Source organism: Centropristis striata, chromosome 18, assembly GCF_030273125.1.
Source record: "Centropristis striata isolate RG_2023a ecotype Rhode Island chromosome 18, C.striata_1.0, whole genome shotgun sequence".
NCBI lineage: Eukaryota > Metazoa > Chordata > Actinopteri > Perciformes > Serranidae > Centropristis > Centropristis striata.
The window spans coordinates 28782677-28805623 of NC_081534.1; the positions used below are offsets into that span (position 1 = coordinate 28782677).

General features: G+C 35.1%; 1 protein-coding gene and 1 non-coding gene across 2 annotated transcripts; one reads left to right on the forward strand and one right to left on the reverse strand.

Moving 5' to 3' along the window:
• Positions 1-701: 701 nt before the first annotated feature.
• Positions 702-22397, forward strand: rfx6 (regulatory factor X, 6). The gene is given in 20 exon segments (XM_059355838.1): positions 702-858; positions 2834-3035; positions 5520-5643; positions 7299-7360; positions 7453-7530; positions 8306-8333; positions 8903-9010; positions 9012-9188; positions 9276-9389; positions 10920-10969; positions 11332-11491; positions 12063-12207; positions 13269-13378; positions 13479-13596; positions 15284-15406; positions 16759-16965; positions 17554-17875; positions 19251-19612; positions 20779-20979; positions 21935-22397. Coding segments are annotated over 20 exon segments (3027 nt in total). The 3' UTR covers positions 22114-22397.
• On the reverse strand, positions 10764-10835 carry trnae-uuc (transfer RNA glutamic acid (anticodon UUC)). Its single transcript has one exon. It is a non-coding gene; the product is annotated as a tRNA-Glu (tRNA).
• Positions 22398-22947: the final 550 nt, after the last annotated feature.

Genomic DNA, 22947 nt, shown 5'->3' on the forward strand with positions numbered 1-22947 from the left:
TTTAAATAAAAATTGAAAAGTCTGACTGATAGCCAAGTTTGTGTGGAGAAAAAGGAGCCATGCATGTGATGTAAGGACAGACTGAAAGATGCTAAACAGAGACAGAAATTAATGCAGAGAAAGTTGACAAATTTGAACTAAAATCTCCTGGACTTCAGAGGTTTAAACCTGCTAAAGAAATTATAATAACATCCAAGATTAAAATGTAAAAACTAAATAAATTAAAGGCAAACTGGACATTGTTTTCATACAGATGTAAGTTTGTGTGAGGGCCGGCTGAGTGTGGGAGGCAGGATGGATGGATGGACAGATGGATCAGGGTTTTTCTGTTAATCATTAATAACCTGGATTAGCCCCGGTCTTCTGTAAATATGATGAATGCATCCACGGCTTCATTAGCTCTGCCTTCCCACAGCACAGATTTATTAGTCTCAGGCTGCTCTGTCAGGTTTATCAACAGTTCTTTCCACTTTTCTTCAGCTTCTGGATAAAAAAAAAATGCTGGACGAGTTCTTGTTTGTGCTCTTTTTGATCTTTTCCTGGATTTGTGTGAAACTGGGATTGACAAACAGTGTTTAAAGATTCACAGTTTTCAGGACAAATGAGCTGCAGTGGAGTGTTTTTTATTCCACAGCAGGCTGATTTTAGTTTTCTTTCTTTTTGGTTGATTTCTTAAGGTCAATATTTGTTTTTATGTGACGATGCCGATGAAACGCAGCAGTGAGAGTTCAGACAGAGATGGAGTGTTTCTTATTCACTCTCTGACAAAGACTTTGTGCAGCTCACCAGAAGAAACAGCCACAGACTTTATCGGACAGACACGTTTTCATCCGGAGGACGATTCTGGGATTAAATCAGGTAATTAAACAATTATTCTAAATGCATTTTTACTGTTGAGAATTCAGACCAAACAGGCTGAAATGTTACAGTTTTTTAAATTATATCCTTCTTATAACTTCGCCATTTTCTTTTCTTCTCTTTTCTTGCAAGAATTTTTAGTCTATGTTAACTTTATTTGAGAATGTTTTTCTGTGGTTACAGTTAAAAAAAGAAAGAAAAAGTGACCCACACTGACCACACGGTGGCGCTGCAACAACAATATCCCATTTATTTTCTACACATTCTTCTGATTTGTCCATTAGTTGGAGCAGGAAAAAATATATAGAAATAAAATAAATTCTATCAAATAGTATGACAACCAATTTACATTCAGATGTAAGATATTGAAAAATATATATATATAAAAAAAAAAGAAATTCTGAACATGAAGCCTAATTTCAAATTTTTTTTTTACCGTTTAACATTATCTTGCAATGAATTATGAGCTTTTCTTCTGTTTTTCAGGACAGTCATCCAACAAAACATTTTGACAAATACACAAGATGAAGTCTTATTTCTTTAATTTTTTTCCAAGTTGTTTTTACCCCCCTTTTTTTTTTAACCTTCAATCGTTTCTTTAATTTAATTCGACTTTCCTCCAATCCTTACTAAAATCCTCTGATGCCAATATGTTTGGATGTTATTTCTTAAAGTTTTGAAAAATATGCAAAAATATTGTTGCGCTACCACGATTCACATCCTGTCATGACAGGGTGGACATATTTGGGTAAATTTTGGATTTAATTTAGCATGGATGGACCTTCAGTTAGTGACATGACTCAGTTAGCAAGTTGACTGTGTACTGTTTAGCAAATATATTTCAAATTTCAGAAAGGTTTTTTATATTAATTGATATTTCACTATGACAGGGTGCACATAATCACACTGTTAAAATAATCGCCTTAGTCATTTTTTGTCAAAATTGGGTTTTTTTCCCTAAATCATCTCCTCATAGCCACCTATGGTAAAATCACCTACATCCTCAGTTGATCAGATCATGTGATTTTACCCCTTTAAGATAATGGCCTATGTCAAGTGTGTGACTTTAGCGGATTTATTATGCCTAAGTCAAAATAAAATGTGACTTAGGCAATTTTTTGAACATGCCTTTGTGACTTAAGCAAGATATGGTAACACTTTATTTTGAAGGTGTCTACATAAGAGTGACATGAGCGTGTCATAAACATGACATGGGATGTGTCGTGAACATTAATGACACTTTGAAGTAACATTAATGCTCATGATACTTGTCATGTCATGTTTATGACAGGCTTGTGTGACTCTTATGTAGACACCTTCAAAATAAAGTGTTACCATATCTTGCTTAAGTCACAAAGGCATGTTCAAAAAATTGCCCAAGTCATTTATTTCTCTTAAGTTACATAATTTACACACAGTGTTATTACTATGCCAATGGCCATCCTTTGTTACATCCTTTTTGAGTGAAATGATCAATAAATGTCATATGTTTTTTGTTTTTCCTACAAAACTTGAAAAAATGAGTTAGGCGATTATTTTAACAGGGTGACGACATGTTAAGCTTGACAACATTCAGCTACACACATAATGTGATGAAAATGACGAAATATAAGCATTTTGGTGTCCTCATCAGAATTGCTCAGTCATCATGAAAATGTAACAAAATAATGAAACTCTGATGTCTTGTTATAAATGGCCAAACATTTACACACATATCAGTACAATGATGTCTCCTAAAATGTGTTTCGTTCATTTTATACTGTTTTTTTTCATTTGATGTATGTGGTTAAATGATACTAATTCAGAAAAAAATGACATTTTGACCATATATATTCTATTTTCATAATCATATCAAACATTTTTCATGTGTCCCTGAAACTGCAGGCCACCCTGTCATGATGGAGAAACTGCCCTTTAAGAAAGCCTAATTTGTGTCTTTAATGGAGGCTGAAACAGTGTCTAGTTGCAGAATAAGGTACCTCTCTCGTAAACTTTATTTGTCTGTGTGTTCACTCAGAAGCAGAGGACAGTAACGAGACGCCGTCCTCTGAGGAAGACCAGGACCTGGTGGACTTCAACCCGGACCTGAACATCAAACAGAGCATCTCGTCCTCCAGAAAAACCATCAGTCAGATCATCAAGGACAAGAAGAAACAGACACAGCTCACCCTGCAGTGGTAAGACACAAGAAGAACAAGGATTCTGATCCTTTACTCCTGTTAGAGTGCTGCTAACACACTATAAAAAATATTCTTCTACAAGTTAAAATCCTGCAGTCAAAAAGTAAAAGTATGGAAAAAAATAAAAGTACGGAGATCAGCATTTCATAAGCATCAATAATATATAAAGTTATTCCACAGCTGTTATCCACATTTTAAAAAAAACTGGTACATTAGAACTACCTGAAAGACAACGCCTAAGAACAAAGAGGGAGAGAAAATAAAGAAATAATAAAAATTATTATTATTAATAATAATAATAATAATAATAATAATAATAATAATAATAATAATAATAATAACAATACAAAACTTAGCTTTAATTTAGTTGTTAATTTACTAGTTAATTTAGTAATTTTTCAAATTCAAATAGTTTAAATACGTTTTTAGAGTGAGTTAGCTAGTTTCCCTATTACGCTTACACAAACTCTTTAATTAACAGAGTGGGAGTGCAAATACCACTACAAAGTAATCCTACACTCTTAGTAACACAAATGCTAAATTAAACGACACATAACAGCAGGGCCGGTTATTCCTACAGGCCACCAAGGCGGCTGCCTAGGGCGCCAAATTGGCAGGGGGCGCCCCCTTGTGGCGCCCTTAAGCATACATCTTTGTTTTAACAACATTGATTAACGAAACATTTTTTAAAAAGCATGGGCAATAAAACCCTCATTGAATTAAATGAACATGCCTACATTTTATTTATTTTCAATCTTTGCCATTCTTAATTTGATGAAGATCTGTGTTTTCTTATTTTTTTATTCGTATTTTCAATTCAGTTGTTGTTGGTAAAGTTCCAAAGTTTCTAAAAATGAAAATGTTCTGAGACCATTACCTTGCTTGTAGTTCATGTATCAAATATTAGTGTACAGCATAATACATATAACATAGTGTACCTATATCAGAATGAATACATGGAATGGATGTGGTTTGGGGGGGGGGGGGGGGCAAAATCTCAATATCGCCTAGGGCAGCCAATGGGCTAGAACCGGCCCTGCATAACAGACTAAATGTAAAGATAAAGTGACTGTTTATCTCTCACGGTGTGTGGCGCCATTTTGCTTTGACGTCCCTACCCGAATTCCCGAGTCGGAATCCCGAGTTCAAGGGCCGTTCTATTGCACTTTCCGAGTTCCGAGTGCAATTGAACGCAGCATTAATGGCTGCATATATGAACAAACAAAAAAAATAAATAAATTCTGCATTCTCACCAGTTGACAGTTCACAAAGAAGACTCGGTGGAAAAGAAACATATATGTTCTTGTTTACAGTTAAATAATAGTTAGTTCTAGTATTTAAAGTATGATTTACAAATATACTGTTATTGGACTGTTAGCATAATGCTGCTTCACGTTAGCTGCTAATCTTGCACACTGATTCAAGACAGTGGTTTGATTTTTGCTTTAGTTGTATATAGTTAATCAGTTTTACTTTTAACATTAAGATATAAATTACTTTTTTGGATGAAAACTTCTCAATTTGTGTGGCTTGAGTAATGCTATTTCAGATATCAAGTTGAGCTTTTGTTGTTTCTTGTTGTTGAGCTGCTAACATTAGCATAGCTCGCTAGCATCCTGGATAAGCTCCCACACAGTGGATGTGCTGGTTATGAACAGGGCTTTTTTTTAAAAAACATTACCTATAACACCATACATAATGTAGTATGAAATACAGCTGCCATTGGAAATAACCAATATTCACCAATGCTTCCTGTATGAAAAAAGTTGACAAAGACGAAAAACAAAAGACATTTTCACTTTAGTTTCAGTTTGTTTTATTAAGTTTTGTAACCACACAATACAGTTTCTGTCAGTTTTTATTTTTTATTTCAGTTAACCCTCTGAAATCTTCGGCTATTATGTCAGTTAAAAAATCTAAAGATCTTCACCATGCCATGTTGGTATCAGTTTTTTCAGCGTTACCTCACCTATATGTCCTGATAATTAATTGTTAACTTTGACTTACTTGATCAAAACTTTGAACCCAAAAGACACAAAGGAAAAACATAAAATCTGATCTTGAAATTTATGTTTCAAAACACAGAATTTTAAATATTGCAAATATGAATAGAGGTTGCATATGTAACATATAACAGGTAAAATGAGGATAATATCTAGTTCTATATTTTATACTAAATATATTTGACAATATCTCTGGTTTTATTTGGCCGAATATCATCAAAAAAAAATCTGGCATGTAGTTTCAAGCCAGAACTTTAGAGGGAATCTGATGGCAAGACTCAATGTTGCTTCATTTTTATGTCTTCACGTCATGAAGAAGTCATGTGCAGGTGGTTTCATGGACTCCGGAGGGTTAACAAAAATGTTTTTTCAATTCTAGTATTCATTATTTTCTTTTGTTTTTCTTAACTATAACAACCTTGAGCCGAGACAGATTTTCCCCTGTGGGACATAAAGTTTACTCTCTGTGTCCAAACAGGCTGGAGGAGAATTATATCGTGTGTGAAGGAGTGTGTCTGCCTCGATGTATCCTCTACGCTCACTACCTGGACTTCTGCAGGAAGGAGAAGCTAGAGCCGGCCTGTGCTGCTACATTTGGAAAGGTGTCAGAAACACGAGAACATTTATTAATACAATAACCTGCAGACTTCTTATATTCTATTATATCAGAGTTGTGTGTAGAGGTGTGAATCAGCAGAGGCCCCACGATACGATTTTATCCCGATACTTGAGTCACGATACGGTATTATTGTGATTTTAAGCATTTTTGGATAAAATCTGTTGCGATTTAACTGTTTAACTGCATTTTGTGTCCACAAAATTAAATTCAATCAAGAATTGTTTTGTCAAATAAGAGAAAATTCCCAGTCTATTCATCCCACCATTCAGTCTTTTTATTTCTCCACATTGAGAGTCAAACCAACAAAGTATTCAGTCAAACTGAACTCAACTGATATCAAACATGTATGGACGACAACAACTGCAGCATTTTATCAAACTTTCAAAAACAACAAGCTTCACTGCTCTGAATTATTTTGAATGAAACATAAAAAAAAGCTGAAATTTGCAGCGTTATTTCTACAACTTCCCAACACGATACCCTGATTCACTATAGATTCCTTAGATCTGATAGCTTCATATGATACTAGTATCTCCAGTTTATTCCTAAAAGTGAAATAAAAACGGCGAAAATACTGCCCGAACGCTACATATTGGTACTTGGTGGCCATTAATCGATATAATATTGCCACGCAAAATATTGCGGTATTCTGCCGTATCGATTTTTTCCCCCACACACCTCTAGTTGTGTGTGTGACAAATGAAAATTCGTACATTTAAAGAGTTTGGTGTTTATTAAATATGACAAACTTGGGGCATAATTGTCCTAAATATTTATTTTCCTCACATGTTTCTTGCCTTAATTTCAGTGATCAGTCGGTCTTAAAATGTCTCAAAAAGTTTATTTTCTGGCTCTCTAGAAATTCTTGCAAATTCCAAATTTCCACCCTAGAGAAAATTGGAGGATATTACATACTGCCAGAATGTGGACTGTGAAATTTGTAAAAACAAAAACAAAACAAAAAAAACCACACAGACCTGGGAGAGGGGGGTAATATTTTGAGAAAAAAAGTTTAAAAAGTTGCAGATTTATGAGACTTAAAGTGGTGAATCTGCGAGAAAAAAGTTGCTTTTTTTTCACTTTATATCTCTTAAATCTGCAACTTTTTTTCTTGTAGATTTGCCACTTTAATCTAGTAAATTTGCAACTTTTTTCTCGAAATATTACCTCTCTCCCCCGGGTTTGTATTTTTATTTTTATTCATACTTAATATGCCCTAATATGTCTTCATAGTCAAGTTCTCTTGGTACAAGTCATTGAAGAATAACTCTGTTTGTACAACTTTCTTGCAGATTTCTTTCCTAAATTTTTCATTTTTACATTGGAGGTCCAGGTCAATAAAGTTAATATTATTATATTATGATCATACTGATTGGTCAGATGTCATGGTGTCACTGTCTGTGACGTAGCCTGATCTTTGCTGATTATCTGGAAGAAATCCATGTGGTTCTACGACCAAACAGAGAGACATGGGGACCCAGTTAGATATCCACTGAAGTTACCAAACACGGTTCTTTGCCCGATTAAGGGTTAAACAATACATACTGTTTATTCTATTTATCCTGATGCTGATCCAGTAACAACAATCTGATGACTGATTGATCCAAACAGACACTTTAAACTTCCTTTTCCCGTCAGACGATCCGACAGAAGTTTCCTCTGCTAACAACGAGACGACTGGGCACCAGAGGACACTCCAAGTAAGAAATTCAGACTTGTTCTCTCATATTTAGATTTTTTTTTTTTTTTTTACCAATCTTGCCGTACTTATTTGATATAATGTTCTCTGCAGATATCATTATTATGGAATTGGCATCAAGGAGAGCAGTGCGTACTACCACTCTGTGTATTCTGGGAAAGGTTTGACCAGGTAACAAAACATTTAACATGATTTATTCTTACAAATTATTATGAATATAAATGTTTTTCCTTGTTGATCATTAGGAGGTATTTTATTATTTGTGTGTCTAGCATTAGTGCACAATTTTTTTAGTTTTTTTTTTACATCCTCATCCCCATAAAATGACAAACATCTTATTACGAGTTATATCTATGTTCGTTGTTTGGCTGCAATTTTGAAAGCAAAACAATCAGTTAATAGTTAATAGTATAAAGAGCTGCAAAGTCCACATAGAGGAGGTTTGGGTGGGCTGTCACCATGACGACCGGCCGTTCATGTGCAATGTGAAGCCGCAAGTCAGAGTTGATTTATTTTAACACAAAATAACAACAAAACAAAGTAACTAATGTAACAACCTAAATAAAGTAACACCACATGTGTAACTATGATCCTGTTTCCACACAAGAAAACCATATTTAGGAAAATATGTGTTACCTGTGAGTAATATAAGTGAGTAGAAAACAACAACCTTTTCTTTAATTAAAAAAAAAAACCCAACAATTATATGTTTAGTCTCATTTTTTGCAGAAGACACTTACATTTTCTGTTTGAGGCTTGACGACTCATGTCAGCTACTCTGAAGCTGAAGTTCTGCTGTTTCTCCTCCCTGGAATAAATCTGGAAATATATTACAAAACAAAAGCACAATTCATGTTTTGTATAAATTTGAATATAAGTATGTGGCTTTAGCTTTGTATTGTGTTTTCACTTTTAAAATATCAAATCTGTCTCTTTTTGATTACAGATTTTCAGGGAGCAAGCTCAAGAACGAGGTAAATACATTTGAAAAACTTTTATTTTAAGAGCAACTTAACAACAGTTTTTTTTTTACAGGATTTTGGAATGTGTGATTGTTAAATTTTCCCCCTAAATTAACCAAAATCATACAAAATCATCTTTCTCTGACAATAAACTCTCTGATCTGCTGTTAACCACAGATTTAAATCATATTTTTAATGGTATTATAGAAATATGTGTCATCTGTTTCATCTATAACCAAAAACAAAGGACATGACATTGTTTTTTAGTCATTTTGTGTCTTTTTTGGTCATTTTGTATCTTTTTTTAGTCATTTTGTGTACTTTTTAGCCATTTTGTGTCTTTTTTGGTCATTTTGTATCTTTTTTTTAGTCATTTTGTGTCTTTTTTAGTCTTTTGTGTCTTTTTTGGTCATTTTGTGTCTTTTTTAGTCCTTTAGTCCAACATAAAATGTGATTTTGAATCTTTTTTTTCCTTTCAAAACATTATGCTCAATATTTTTTTTAATGGTATTATAGAAATATGTTTCATCTGTTTCATCTTTAACCAAAAACAAAGGACATGACATTGTTATACATTTCAGGGCGGCTTCACCAGGAAATATTCTCTGAGCTCCAAAACTGGAACGTTGCTCCCTGACTTCCCCAACGCTCAGCATCTTCTGCTGCAGGGAAACATCTCCAGAGAAAAGGCTGGTCATAAATACATCCCACATTAATGTAATAAACAGTATATTCTGTATCTGACATGACGTTATAGTTTGTTTTCTCCTCCACCTCGTCTCTTCTCAGGTGGACACTCTGATCATGATGTATAAAACACACTGCCAGTGCATCCTGGACAACGCCATCAATGTTAACTTTGAGGAGGTGATAGTTACTGACACATGAGAATATTACTCGCTGTAACTAAAGAGAGTAAAAACCAGCATCAACTCTTCAAATGTTTTGTTTCAGATCCAGAATTTTCTGCTCCATTTCTGGCAGGGAATGCCCGACCACCTGCTGCCGCTGCTGGAGAACCCCGTTATAGTCGACATCTTCTGCGTCTGTGACTCCATCCTCTACAAGGTAGTTAACCCTCTGCAGTCTCCAAAAGCTCCAAATCCAGACTTCTTCATCATCCAGACTAGAAAACAAAGCAGCGTGGAGCCCTACTGTAAATTTACCTCTAAAGTTCTGGCTGTAAACTCCATGAGGCCAGTTTCAGTTTGATGATGATATACCAAGTAAAACTGGAGACAAGCTCAAATATATTTAGTATAAAATGATAGAACTGGATGGAACCCTCTTATATGTTGTATTTGACACCTTTGTTCACATTTGCAACATTTAAAATTCTTTATTGAGCATGATGGTGTTTTGAAAGGAAAAATAAGATTCAAATTCACATTTTATGTTGCACTAAAGGACTAAAATAGACACAAAATGACTAAAAAGAGACACAAAATAACTAAAAAAAGACACAAAATTACTAAAAAAGATACAAAATGACAAAAAATGACACAAAATGACTAAAACAGACACAAAATGACCAAAAAAGACACAAAAGACACAGAATGACTATACAAGGACACAAAATGACCAAAAAAGACACAAAATGACTAAAAAAAGATACAAAATGACTAAAAGAAGACACAAAATGACTAAAAAAATAAACAAAATTACCAAAAAATGACTAAAAGGACACAAAATTACCAAAAAAGACACAATATGACTAAAAAAAGACAAAAAAATGACTAAAAAGACACAAAAGACAAAATGACAAAAAAAGATACAAAATGACCAAAAAAAGACAAAATGACCAAAAAATACACAAAATGACCAAAAAAAAGACACAATTTTTTTTTTAAAAAGACACAAAATTACAAAAAAAGACACAAAATAACTAAAAATGACAGAACAACAGAGACTTACAAGGACACAAAATGACATGAAAAGGATTCAAAAATTGACAAAATAGCCCAAGACTCCATAGAGTTAGTTGTACCAGGCTTTAAAATGAACAATAAACTGAAGAAAACAAGAGTTATCTAATGATTTTTTCCATGACTGTATCCTGCTGTAGTCATGTGACCCTCATAACTACTTCACTTCCGGCATTTACGTACATTTATTTACTGTTCAAACTGTCTTATATAACGCCTAACCAGGAAGTTTTTTGCTCAACCTAAGGTCAGTGGTTTTACAACATAAATCACACAGAAACTGCAGCCTTTTTTACAACCGCGGACCGTACAATACATAAATGGCCACTCAAAGGGCTTCACAGACTACAGACTGCACTCATTCACCCATACATACTGGTGGCAGAGGCTAAATTGTGCCACCTGCCACCACTGGGAGCTTTGGGGTTCAGTACCTTGCCCAAGGATATTTCATGGAACCACCAGCCTTCCAAAGTAAGATTTCTAACCTTTAATCGACGGACTGCCCAAGAAGTAATTCCCATACCGGGAGTCGAACCCGGGCCGCCTGGGTGAAAACCAGGAATCCTAACCGCTAGACCATATGGGAATACATTTTTATGAAAGATATGAAAGACAAAATAACTGTCCAGACAAACAGGGCATACTCCAATAATGTTTTTGTTTTTTTCAGGTTTTAACAGATGTTCTGATTCCAGCTACGATGCAGGAGATGCCTGAAAGGTTTGTAACTTCATGTGTTATTGTCAAATCAGTTACTGGTGCTAAAAAGCTCGAAGTTTTCAATAAGATTCCAATAAAACACCTGAAACCCTTCAAATCCTAGAAAGAGATAAGCATGTTGGAGTTCTTTTGTTTGTATTTTGGGTTCCTGGCAGCTTTATAATTAATAATAAATTGAAAAATCTGACTGATAGCCTGGTTTGTGTGGAGAAAAGGGAGCCATGCATGTGATGTAAGGACAGAGTGAAAGATGCTAAACAGAGACAGAAATTAATGCATAGGAAGTTGACAAATTTGAACCAAAATCTCCTGGACTTCAGAGGTTTAATTGATGAAAGATCTGACTAAATGTTCTTCATCAGTCTGTTGGCAGATATCAGAAACTTTGCCAAACACTGGGAGCACTGGCTGGCCTCCTCTCTGGAGAACCTCCCAGAATGCCTTGCAGCCAAGAAGCTCCCCATCGCACGCCACTTTGTGTCGTCCCTGAAGAGACAGACGTCGTTCCTACACCTGGCACAGGTACAACATCTAACACAAGAGATTATACTCCAGACAAATCCACAAAACTTGGCCATCCTTTATAGAGTTTGTGGCTGGTTAGTCTTCACTCCCCTGGTATTTTTCTCTTTTTTTTTTCTTTTTTCCCTATTTCTTTTTCACCATGCAAACTGTACGGCCTTATATATCTGTACAAATGACTGAATGACTGACAGTAAATGAAAGATGAAACACAGTGGTAACTTACTATTTTTCATTTTATTTTATTTTATTTTATTTTTTTATTTTTTTTATTTATTTATTTATTTTAATTATTATTATTTATTTTTTTTAATTATTATTTTTTTAAATTACATATATTTTTTGGTGTATTCCTTGTCTGCATGCTGTGCTATTTGTTGTTTTTTTCCCTTTTTCTGTGGTTTGTTACGTGAGTGCTTAAAAAAATTATTATTAATTTAATTTATTTAAAAAAATAAAAAATATTATTTATTTAATTTATTTAAAAGAAAATAAAAAAATATATAAATATATACACTCCAATCAAATGTCTTTTAAAATAATCATTTCTGAGGTTGTTGTTTTTTTGCAGATAGCCCGCCCGGCGCTGTTCGACCAGGCGGTGGTGACCAGCATGGTGTCGGATATCGACAACGTGGATCTGAGCAGCATCAGCTCCCAGCCGCTGGTCAGCGTCAACACCAGCGGAGACCAGGAGCCCGACATCTACTCCGAGTGTAAGACAGCCAACGGTCTGATCAGATGTTTTACTGAAGGACAAACAGGAATACTGCAGTGTAAAAATACAAGTTTAAACATTTTTACTTAACCCTTTGGAGTTTGGGGTTATTTTGTTGGTTTTTGACTCCTTTTCATTCTGCCTGTATAAACGACTTAAAAAGTGTTCACCATGCCATGTTGGTGTTGTTTTCAGCACAACCTCACCTATATGACCTGATTATTATCTTTTTCATTTTTGACTTACTGGATCAACATTTTCAACACAAAAAAACCCCCACACATAACACACACATGAAATTACAAAAACACACATAAATCCCCACATCAAAACACACTTAAAACCCCCCAAAACACACCGAAAACACATACTTTTAGTTTTACAAAAACCACCCCAAAAAATTACAAAAAACACACATAAAACACACACAAAAACACAAAATATGACAAAAAACACATAAAAACACACATAAAAACACATGCACGAAATTACAAAAACACACATAATTTTTTAAAATATTTTTTTACTAAAAGCACCCAAAAAATTACATAAAACACACACAAAAACACAAAAAATGACAAAAAACACACATAAAAAACACCCACATAAAAACCCACTTAAAACCCACTTTAAAAAAATTTTTTTTTACGAAAACCACAAAAAAAAACATAAAAACACACAAAGAACACACAAATCACACAAAAAACCATAAAAGATTGCATTAAAAATGCTGAATGCAAACTGCAAAATTTGAAAAACCTCTGCAAAACTTGCACGTGTTTTTTTTAATATACCGTTGCTGAAAAAGGGTTGATGGACTAAATTGGACATGGAAACTTCTGAAAAAGCTGACAGCAGGGCTCGATGCTGCTTCGTTTTTACGTTGCAACATCATGAAGAAGTTTTGTGCCGGTGCTTTCGTGGACTCCAGAGGGTTAATTCTCTCTCGATATTTTTTTGTTTTTTTAAGTATTGAAGAAATAACCAGCAGCTGTTTTTGTTGCTCTAATACAAATAAGAATCTGTTGTATTTATTATGAAGCATGGTTTCTCTTCCAGATGACTCCATCACGGTGTTCCAGGAGCTGAAGGAGCTGCTGAGGAAGAACGCCACCGTGGAGTCCTTCATCGAGTGGCTGGACTCTGTGGTGGAGCATAAAGTCATCAAGGTAACAGCTGTTCCTCCTGCCCATGTGTGTTTGTCCTGCAAAATGTCCTGTTGTGCAACCGAGCCGTCTCTACTCTGCTGTCCTTCCTGTTTCTGATCAGCCCGGGAAGCAGAGCGGCCGCTCGGTGAAGAAGCGAGCTCAGGATTTCCTCCTCAGGTGGAGTTTCTTCGGTGCCAGAGTGATGCACAACCTGACGCTCAACAACGCCTCCAGCTTCGGTAAGAACCTTTAAAAAGTCCTGACACCTGGTGATTTATTTTTATTTTTATTTATCGGGTATGTTTCATTGAGAGAGATGCTCTTTTTGCATGAACACTTACTCAAACACATTTAGCTAAGTGACGTTTCATTTTGAGGAACTAGTACTTATACTATAATAATAATAATAATAATAATAATAATAATAATTTTATTTATATAGCAAGATGCAAGATCATAGCGGACAGCAGAAAATTAAATAATATTTTTCAGAAAATAAACAAATACAAATAAATAAGATAAACTAATATATACTTACTAAAACACCTTTTGTTAAGAAAAGTTTTGATGTACTAGCACTTATACAATAATAATAATAATAATAATAATAATAATGAAAATAATAATGAAATTAAGAAATATTTATCAGAAAATAAACAAATACAAATAAAATAAAATAATAAATACTCACTAAAACTCCTTTAGTTAAGTGAAATTTTGAGGTATTTGTACTTGTACTATAATAATAATAAAAATAATAATAATAATAAATTATAACAATAATAATAATAATTATTATTATCATTATTATAATATAATAACTGTATTACTATTACTGTCAATTAAAATAGGAAAAGGTTTTTGTTTTCTTTCAGAACAAACACGAATAAAACTGTTAACAGGGTTCATACGGATGCTTGAAAATGCTTAAATTTTAATGTTGTATTTTCAAGGTTTAAAAAGTGCTTGGATTTTGGATAAAGTGCTTGAAATTCTTACTGTATTTCTCTTGAAATCTAATCTAATCCAATCTGACTATAGATAATAACATGTTCAATGAAAAAAATACTAAATTGAATATTGAGCAAACTGTACTTTTGGTTGTTAAAAGCGTAATATCATGACTGTTGGTATGGTTGAGTGAAATTACCCCTTCTAGCATGTAAGTACTCATCTAAAACATGCAATTTACAACTGTTGTAAGAAACTGGAAAAGCTTGAAAATGGACCTTGAAAGTGCTTGAATTTGACCACTGAAAAAGTGTACGAACCTTGTGTTAAAGATATACTGTAGTGTGTAACTCAAAGATACCACAGCAACCATAAATATGGTCCGACTGTTACGAACAAAACCGTCAATCAGGCAAAACATTAAAACAACAATTTATTAAAGCTACATAATGAAAACATGGGGATTATTGTTTGAGACATTAATAACTGTCACTCAGCTAATTAATTCTCTGTTCCGCTCTGCTCCATCATTTAGTCTACACACACACACACACACACACACACACACACACACACAAACACACACACACAGGCTAATACAAGTCAGGTCGGAGCAGATTGCTACAATAGTGCCATAAATTGTAATGGCCAGACTCGCCCTGATTAAACAAAGTCTTATCTGCGGTTTGCGTGCTCCCTGTTCAAACACACGCACACACACACACACACACACACACACACACACACACACACACACACAGAGTCCGTGTATGTGAATAAACACTAACCAGTTGGTCTGAGGAGTCCCAGTTGATCTCAAACACACACAGAAGGTTTGAAAGCTGCGACCCTGCAGGTCAAACAAAGAGCAGCTTCGTCCTAAAGGTCAAACAGTAGATAGTCAAATAAACAAAGTCTCACCTTATAATTCTCTCTCTCTCTCTCTGTCTCTTTTCTTATTTTGGACCCTGACAGGTTCCTTCCATCTGATCAGGATGCTGCTGGATGAATACATCCTGTTGGCTCTGGAGACTCAGTTCAACAACGACAAGGAGCAGGACCTGCAGAACCTGCTGGACAAATACATGAAAAATGCAGGTATCAAAGCTTTACGTAACATAAACACTGAGGTTCAGCTGCTGACATCTGCAGCAGACAGTGAAGAATAAGCCCACATAACTCTGGTTTACAAACTTTTTACTGTAGGATTATAATTATTTTATTAAGTCTTACAGCATGTCATAACCAACTTTGAAAGAAGTGAAACCTAGATAATGTTCAATAAATTACATATAAATTGAATAGAATAATTCAACATACCGTGTAATTGTTGGGAGTGTAAATTCTTATTCTACATCAGGGATGGGCAACTGGAGGCCCGGGGGCCGCATACGGCCCGCACCCTCACTTGAAGTGGCCCTCAGTACAACTACATGCATTTGAGCATGAAATCTTAAAAGTGCAGTGTAAAAATGCACAAAATTACTTCTTCCATTAATGTTGGTCTGCTGTTCTTGCACTGAAAACAAAATAAATCACCGTAAGTGGTTATTTTTTATTTGCTTCATGCATTTGAGCATGAAATATGTTAAGTTACTGCACTGTAAACATATTTAAAATTGCAGTTTCATCAAATCTGGTGAAGTGCACGGTCTTATATGTGGCCCTGTGGTAGTGAACATGAAAAATTGTGGCCCCCTGCAGCAATTAAGTTGCCCATCCCTGGTCTACATCATAGCAAGAGTATTAGAATTGTTATATTTTTATATGAAATATTGTGCAGATGTTGTATTGGGGAATGAGCAAATACCTTGGCAAGTTTAGTTTTACTTAAGGTGTAAAAAAAATTAATGCTTTAAAAAGGCATATCCAAAGTGGAAAGGGAAATAAATTTACTTAAAGTTTAATAAAATGTCATGAAAATAGTTAGAATAGATAAAATGCAATTTTTGTGCATGTATGGTTCGATAATAAGTAAACATTCAATGTTATAAAAAGACACAAGAACACAAATTAAAATTATATTTAATGCACAACAATATTTTTTATTTGATTTTTATTATTATTCAGTGGGGTTTTTCCCATACCTTCTAATTTTTATCTTATTTTTTACTATTTTTATTAAGTGTTTTATTTTTTTATTTGATATTTTTACCCCTGTTTTTATGTTCATTCTATATCTAATTATGACTTAAAATTCCATTAATTTAAGTACTTTTTGCTGCATTTTGTGTGTTAAAGGTAATAAAACATTTTTTTTTATTAATCTATTCATTAAATCATTTATTTATTTATTAATTATTTTTTAATTGGCTTAAGTTATTTCTGCTGATTGTTCAGTTTATTTATTATTTAATTTCAGTGCTAAAGAAATAATAAACCAACATCAACAGAACTATAAATATTTATATTGTTATTAAAGACGTGACGTTAAACTTCGTCCCTTTCAGATGCGAGTAAAGCTGCGTTCATGGCGTCTCCCAGTTCCTGTTTCCTGGCCAACCGCAACAAGGCCAGCGCCGCCATCGACCAATCGGTGAAGAACGAGTCTCTGGGGGAACACGCCTACATGTCTCTGTCCACCAATCAGCAGCAGAGTCTGGAGACGAGCGCCGTCATCTACCCGGGGGCGGAGTCTGCCGGATTCACAGTGTCAGGTAAAATAAAGCACCTTTTTTTTTTGTTTACCGAAGAAGCATATGGGCTGAAATATGTGCCACCGGAAAATTAATTTGAATTATTTATATTTGAATTTGAATTGCTTAACTTGAATAATTGCAATAAAAAAATGAATTTGTATTGTTCAATTTGAATCATTGCATTGAAAAACTGACTCTGAATTGCAATTTGATATTGAATTTATTAGTTTGGAACTGAACATTCAGTTCTCACAATTCAAATTCAGTTAGCAAAATTCAATTTAAATTTTCTGCAACAAACATCCAGGTAGTTGAGGCAGAGCAATCGAGCCCAGATACACAGAGTGCCTCTTCGGCCAATCAGCACCTCTGTTTTCTGTGCTCGATTGCTCTGCCTCAACTACCCGGATCTTTGTTGCAGAAAATTTAAATCGAATTTCAAATTACAATTCAGATTCAGTTTTTCAATGCAGTGATTCAAATTGAAAAATACAAATTCAAATATAAATAATTAAAATTCAGTTTCTGGTGGCACATATTTCAGCCCATAGAAGCAGCACTAACTTCACTAACAAGAACGTTTCCTGTTTCCCTGTTGTCCCTCAGGAGGTCAGATGGACTTCTCTCAGGTCAGCGGGCCCCTCATGACGCCCCCGATCTCTCCAGCAGCGTTAGTGCACCGAGGCTCCGTCATCAACCAGGGGCCCATGTCGGGGAGGCCCCTGACTACGTCTTCTTCTTCCTCCACCTGCTGCACCACCTCCTCGTCCTCCTCCTCCTCCTGCCTGTCCTCTCTCAGCGTGATGACCCAGCCCAGCCCCTGCTCCTCGTACCCGGAGACCCTGTACCACTGCTTACCTCAGACCGGCTCCGGTTACTTCCCTCCAGCCGGCGGCTCCTCGGCCCCAAACTACCAGCCTGCACTCAGGTCTGCTTCATTTAGTACTGTTTCAATTTACTGTACTGACACCTCAGGGTTTCAGTCATTTTTATTTTATTATTTAAGAGAATGACAGCTCCTGCCCTGATATGATTCTACTGCCAAATTTGGTTAAATACTTTATATAAAAACATTTAATTTATTTTTCTGCTTTTGCTTCCTTAGTTTATTATTATTATTAGGGCCACGGGGCAAAGCCCTGAGCACTATTGTTATACTGTGGATTTTTTCTTCTTCCTCTTCCGGACTCAATTTTGTCCCGCTACCAGTCCTGCAACTTAACAAATTATATATCAAAACGTGCGGTTTGATCGGGATCGTGTGCTATTACTTTTCTCTACGGAATACGAATTTTTGTGACGTAAGTCGCGAAAAACTGCCCAAAATTTTGCATTGAAATGAATGGGACGGCCAAAAAAATTAGCGAAAAAGAACAATAATTGGAGATTTTTAAACGTCTACTTCTCCGGCATAATTTCACCTAGAGACTCCATTTAAACTTTAAACAGTAGACACAAGTCTTGTGTATTGGTGTATTAATTTGCGTTTCGATAGGTCATATAGTTTTTTATCAATCCCTGTTCAATGACCATGATCATTTTTGGAGAAATTCTGAGATTATAATGGATGTGTATTGCAGGGAATGTTCGTGTCACAGTGTGTGATGTCATCGCTCAGAGTGTAGAGGGAGAGAAAAAATTGTCAAAAAATAAATTTTAAAACTGCGCTCCAGGCCACAAATTCCACTCTACAGAAATAATTTATGCATAGAAATGTAGGAAAATTTGTCTTCTCACTCACAATCCTCTGGTAAAGCTGTCAGAGTTATAGTTTGGGCGTAGGATGCACAGATGCGCCACCAACACGCACCAACAGCCTCATTGACTCCCATATTAAAAACCCAGGAAGATTTCTGTAGAAAAGCATATTTAACAGTTTTTCAGATCGCTCTTACAAAGCTATTTTTTCATTTTTCTTCACAAAAAACATATGTAGCTGTTCAGGAAGAACTCAGGACGCTCAAAGTGAAGTCGGATCAATGATAGGTATTATGTTATGAACAAAACTTAATTTCATTTTTGCTGTTTCTCTTTCTGTGATAAAAGTAGTAAAAAAGTAGTAACATTCTAGAATATTGAATATTAACATTATAATTAAAGCTTTTTTATTTCATTTTTTTAAGCTTTTACCTATATTATTTAGTCCAAACAGTGGTTGTTTTATTCCTTGGTGCTGGTAAATATACCATCCTGAGTCGTCAAGTTCCCGTCCATGTTTGGATTCGTAGATATCTGAAAGTCAAATTAAAGATGTTTTGTGCCATTATAAAGTCTGAAGGTTTGTTTTTCTGTCTGTGTTTCAGGCCTCAGACTCAGACTCAGTGTCTGGCCTCAGTCCAGTCTCAGGCCTCCTCTCTGGCCTACCACCTCTCTCGGTACCCCTCCTTCAACGACCAGCAGCACCTGACCAAAGACGTCTTCTACAGCCACCACCACCCGTCAGCCCACCACTCCTCCAACACCACCAGCTGCTCCCTGACGCCTTACGGCGCCGCGGTCCGGCCCACGTCCAGCTACCCCTCCGGCTCAGATCCAGTTCAGACGGAGCAGGGCCTGGACGCTCAGACGGCCGCTCAGATCCTGGACTCAGCAGACGGGTTCGGCTTCGTGAACGCTGCGGGCGGCGGCTGTCAGGGAGCGGCGTACTCTGCTGCAGGACACAGCGGTAAGGACGACTCAGACTCTACACATTTAATGGGGAAATACATCTCTTAACCCAGAAGAACCCACGGTGACACCCATGTAACAAACACTTTAAATCTTCTAGAACAGGGGTCTCAAACTCAAATTACCTGGGGGCCTCTGGAGGCAGTATCAAAATGACCAAAAAAAGACACAAAATTACTAACAGAGACACAAAATTACTAAAAAAAAGACACAAAATGACCCAAAAAATACACAAAATTACAAAAAAGACACAAAATGACCCAAAAAATACACAAAATTACTAAAAACAGCACGGCAGATAAAAAACGCGCTGATGAAGACTCAGAAGGAGCAGAATATTTACTGGGATGTTGTTTTACAGATGGATATCATCTTTTCTTTTTATTTTAATGGTACAATGCGTAACTTATTGGCACTTACAGAGATACAGAGAAATGGTGGCCGAGCGAGCTAGACAGCAAATGAAGAGAGGGAACATCGCTAAAAAAATACATTTAAAAAAGCATTTAAAAACACATTGGAAAGGGAAATATATTAAACTATAGTTTAATAAAATGTCATATAAACAACAAAATGTTTAAAACAAAACAAAAATTTTATTTTTCTGCAATCATAAATAACCAATAAATTTAATGAAGTAAATGAAATTGTTGTTGGAAAAAAGGCCAAGAACACAAATTTAGATTATATTTATATTTATAACAATATTTTTAACTTAATTCTTATGATTATTCAGTGGTGTTTTTCCATTTCTTCTCATTTTTATCATACTTTTTACTTTTATTATCAAGTGTGTTTTATTTTTAATTTTTAATTTTAATGGTATAATTCCTAAGTTGTTGGCCCTTAGAGAGATATCGTGGTGAGAAGTTGTAGAAGAAATGCTGCATTTCATGTTTCATTAAAAAAAAATTCAGAGCAGTGAAGCTTAAAGTTGAAAGTTTGATAAAATGCTGCAGTTGTTGTCGTCCAACATGTTTGATATCAGTTCAGTTTGACTGAATACTTTGTTGGTCAGTCTGTGGGGTTAACAAATACAATTTGAGTTAAAAAAAAAAAAGAAAAAATTTGAATTTTACAATCATGTGTTGACCCCTCAGATTTTTCTTGCACAAACAACAAGCACCAAGTTATTAACATGAACTTAATTTCCTCCTGTGGCAGGTTACTACAGCAACAGCAGTTACCTGGACAGCCAGCGTATGACATCACTGGTGGACCAGCACGTGTCCGTCATCAGCACCGTGGGCAGCCTGCGTCCGTTCCCTTCACCGTACTCTGAAGTCCACGACCCGCTCAACATCCTGGACGAGCCGGGGAGGAAAACTACAGGAACGTATTTCACCGAGGCGGACACTGGAGCAGGTAGGGGGGCCGTTTCCTTCACAGCAAAAAGGAGGACACTTTGCATACAGGGGACAAGCAAGCAGATATTTGTTTGGTATTAGGGAGTCTGAGTCATTTGATTTTGAGTATCTGCCGATACCGAGTCCCAATCCAATACTTCTATAATACATTAAAAAAATTAAGAAGAGCGAAGAAACAGATCCAGGATGAGCCTTTTTTATTTTATCATTTAACACACATTCTTTGAGGTAGCTTGAACAATCAAGTAATAATTACAAATAAAAATGTTTCACCTTGTACTTTACTGCAACAGAATATTTTTCCTTTTCCTTGCCACCATGATATTTTGTGGCCCCCACCTTGATATGAAAGTTTAATGTGAGTTTTATATGAATGCCACTTTACCGTGTTGTGTGTGGAAGGTCCCTTTAATTACTTTTCTTGGTAATTTTGTGTCTTTTTTTGGTAATTTTGTGTCTTTTTGAATAATTTTGTGTATTTTGGTTCTTTTCATGCCTTTTTAAAAAATAAGTTTGTGTCTTTTTTGGGTCATTTTGTGTCTTTTAAAAAAAAAATTGTGTCTTTTTTAATAATTTTGTGTCTTTTAAAAAAAATGTTTGTGTCTTTTTCGGTTATTCTGCGTCTTTTTTTGGTCATTTTTGTGTCTTTTTTAAATAAATGTGTGTCTTTTTTAGTAATTTTGTGTCTTTTTTTAAATAGCTTAATGTCTTTTTTAAAGTAATTTAGTGTTTTTTTCAGTTATTTTATGTCTTTTTTGCAATTTTGTGTGTTTTTTGGTCATTTTGTATCTTTTTTTGGTCATTTTGTGTCTTTTTTAAGTAATTTATTTTTTTGTGTCATATTGTGTCTTTTTTTGGTCATTTTGATACTGCCTCCAGCGGCCCCCAGGTAACAAGAGATTTGCAATTTAAATCTCATGCATTTCACTGTGTTTCTGCTCTCTCCTGCTCAGATCACTCCCTCCCCTCGTCAGGATCCGCTCCCTGCATGTTCGGAGTTCCCTCTCCCTTCACCTCCCAGGATGCATTGCTCTCTCAGCAGCGTGTGCCGTCTTCGTCTGAGGTGCAGGACCTGGTGTCCTCGTTGCCCCCCATCAACACCGTCTTCATGGGAGCAGGAGGCGTTCAATGACACAGGAAACATCAAACCCCATCAGATCCAGAATCAGAACATGCAGACTGTACGGTACAGTATAAAGATAGAAACACACAGAGAAGGACTGAACATTATTTGGATCTCCTACTGTACTATAAACCAGATAGACAGGAGCAAAGGAAATATATATTTTTTGTGGGAAAATGTGGATTATTGCATCAAAACCGTAAATTTATAACAGACCGTTTCATGAAGATATAAAGATATTTAAAAAATATTTAAAAATGTATTTTTCAATTAGTAATTTTTCCAGTTTGTAAATAATCACAAACTTTTTGTCCCTAAATGATGCCTGAGGGCTTCCACTTCTTCTGTGTGCAAATGTAAATAAATCTTTGTTAGTCTGAATGGTGTTATTTATTTATTTATTTACAAAACAAGTGAAACTCTACTATTACTTTAAGTCGAGTCCCTGATAGATGCAGGCACTGCAAATTATTTGTTTCTCACCAAGATAAAAAAAAATTAGATTTAGAAGTTTGTTTGATAATTTATCTTGTTTTAAGAGTTAATTTCTTATTTTAAGCGTTCAACATGTTTATTTCTAGATTTAACAATGTTGATTTAAGAAATCTTGTCAAGTGAAATTATCTGTCCAGTTCAATAAAAAAACATGATTTAACAATGTTGGGAATCGAAACAACCAAACACCAGTTTGATAGATATTTTTTTATAAAATAAAATAAAATAATAAAAATAAAAATAAAATAAAATAATAATAATGATAATAATAATAATAATAAAAATATGCTAAATAAAAATTAATTAAATGAGTCTTAGTAAAATAAAATAAATTCCATATCTTTTAAA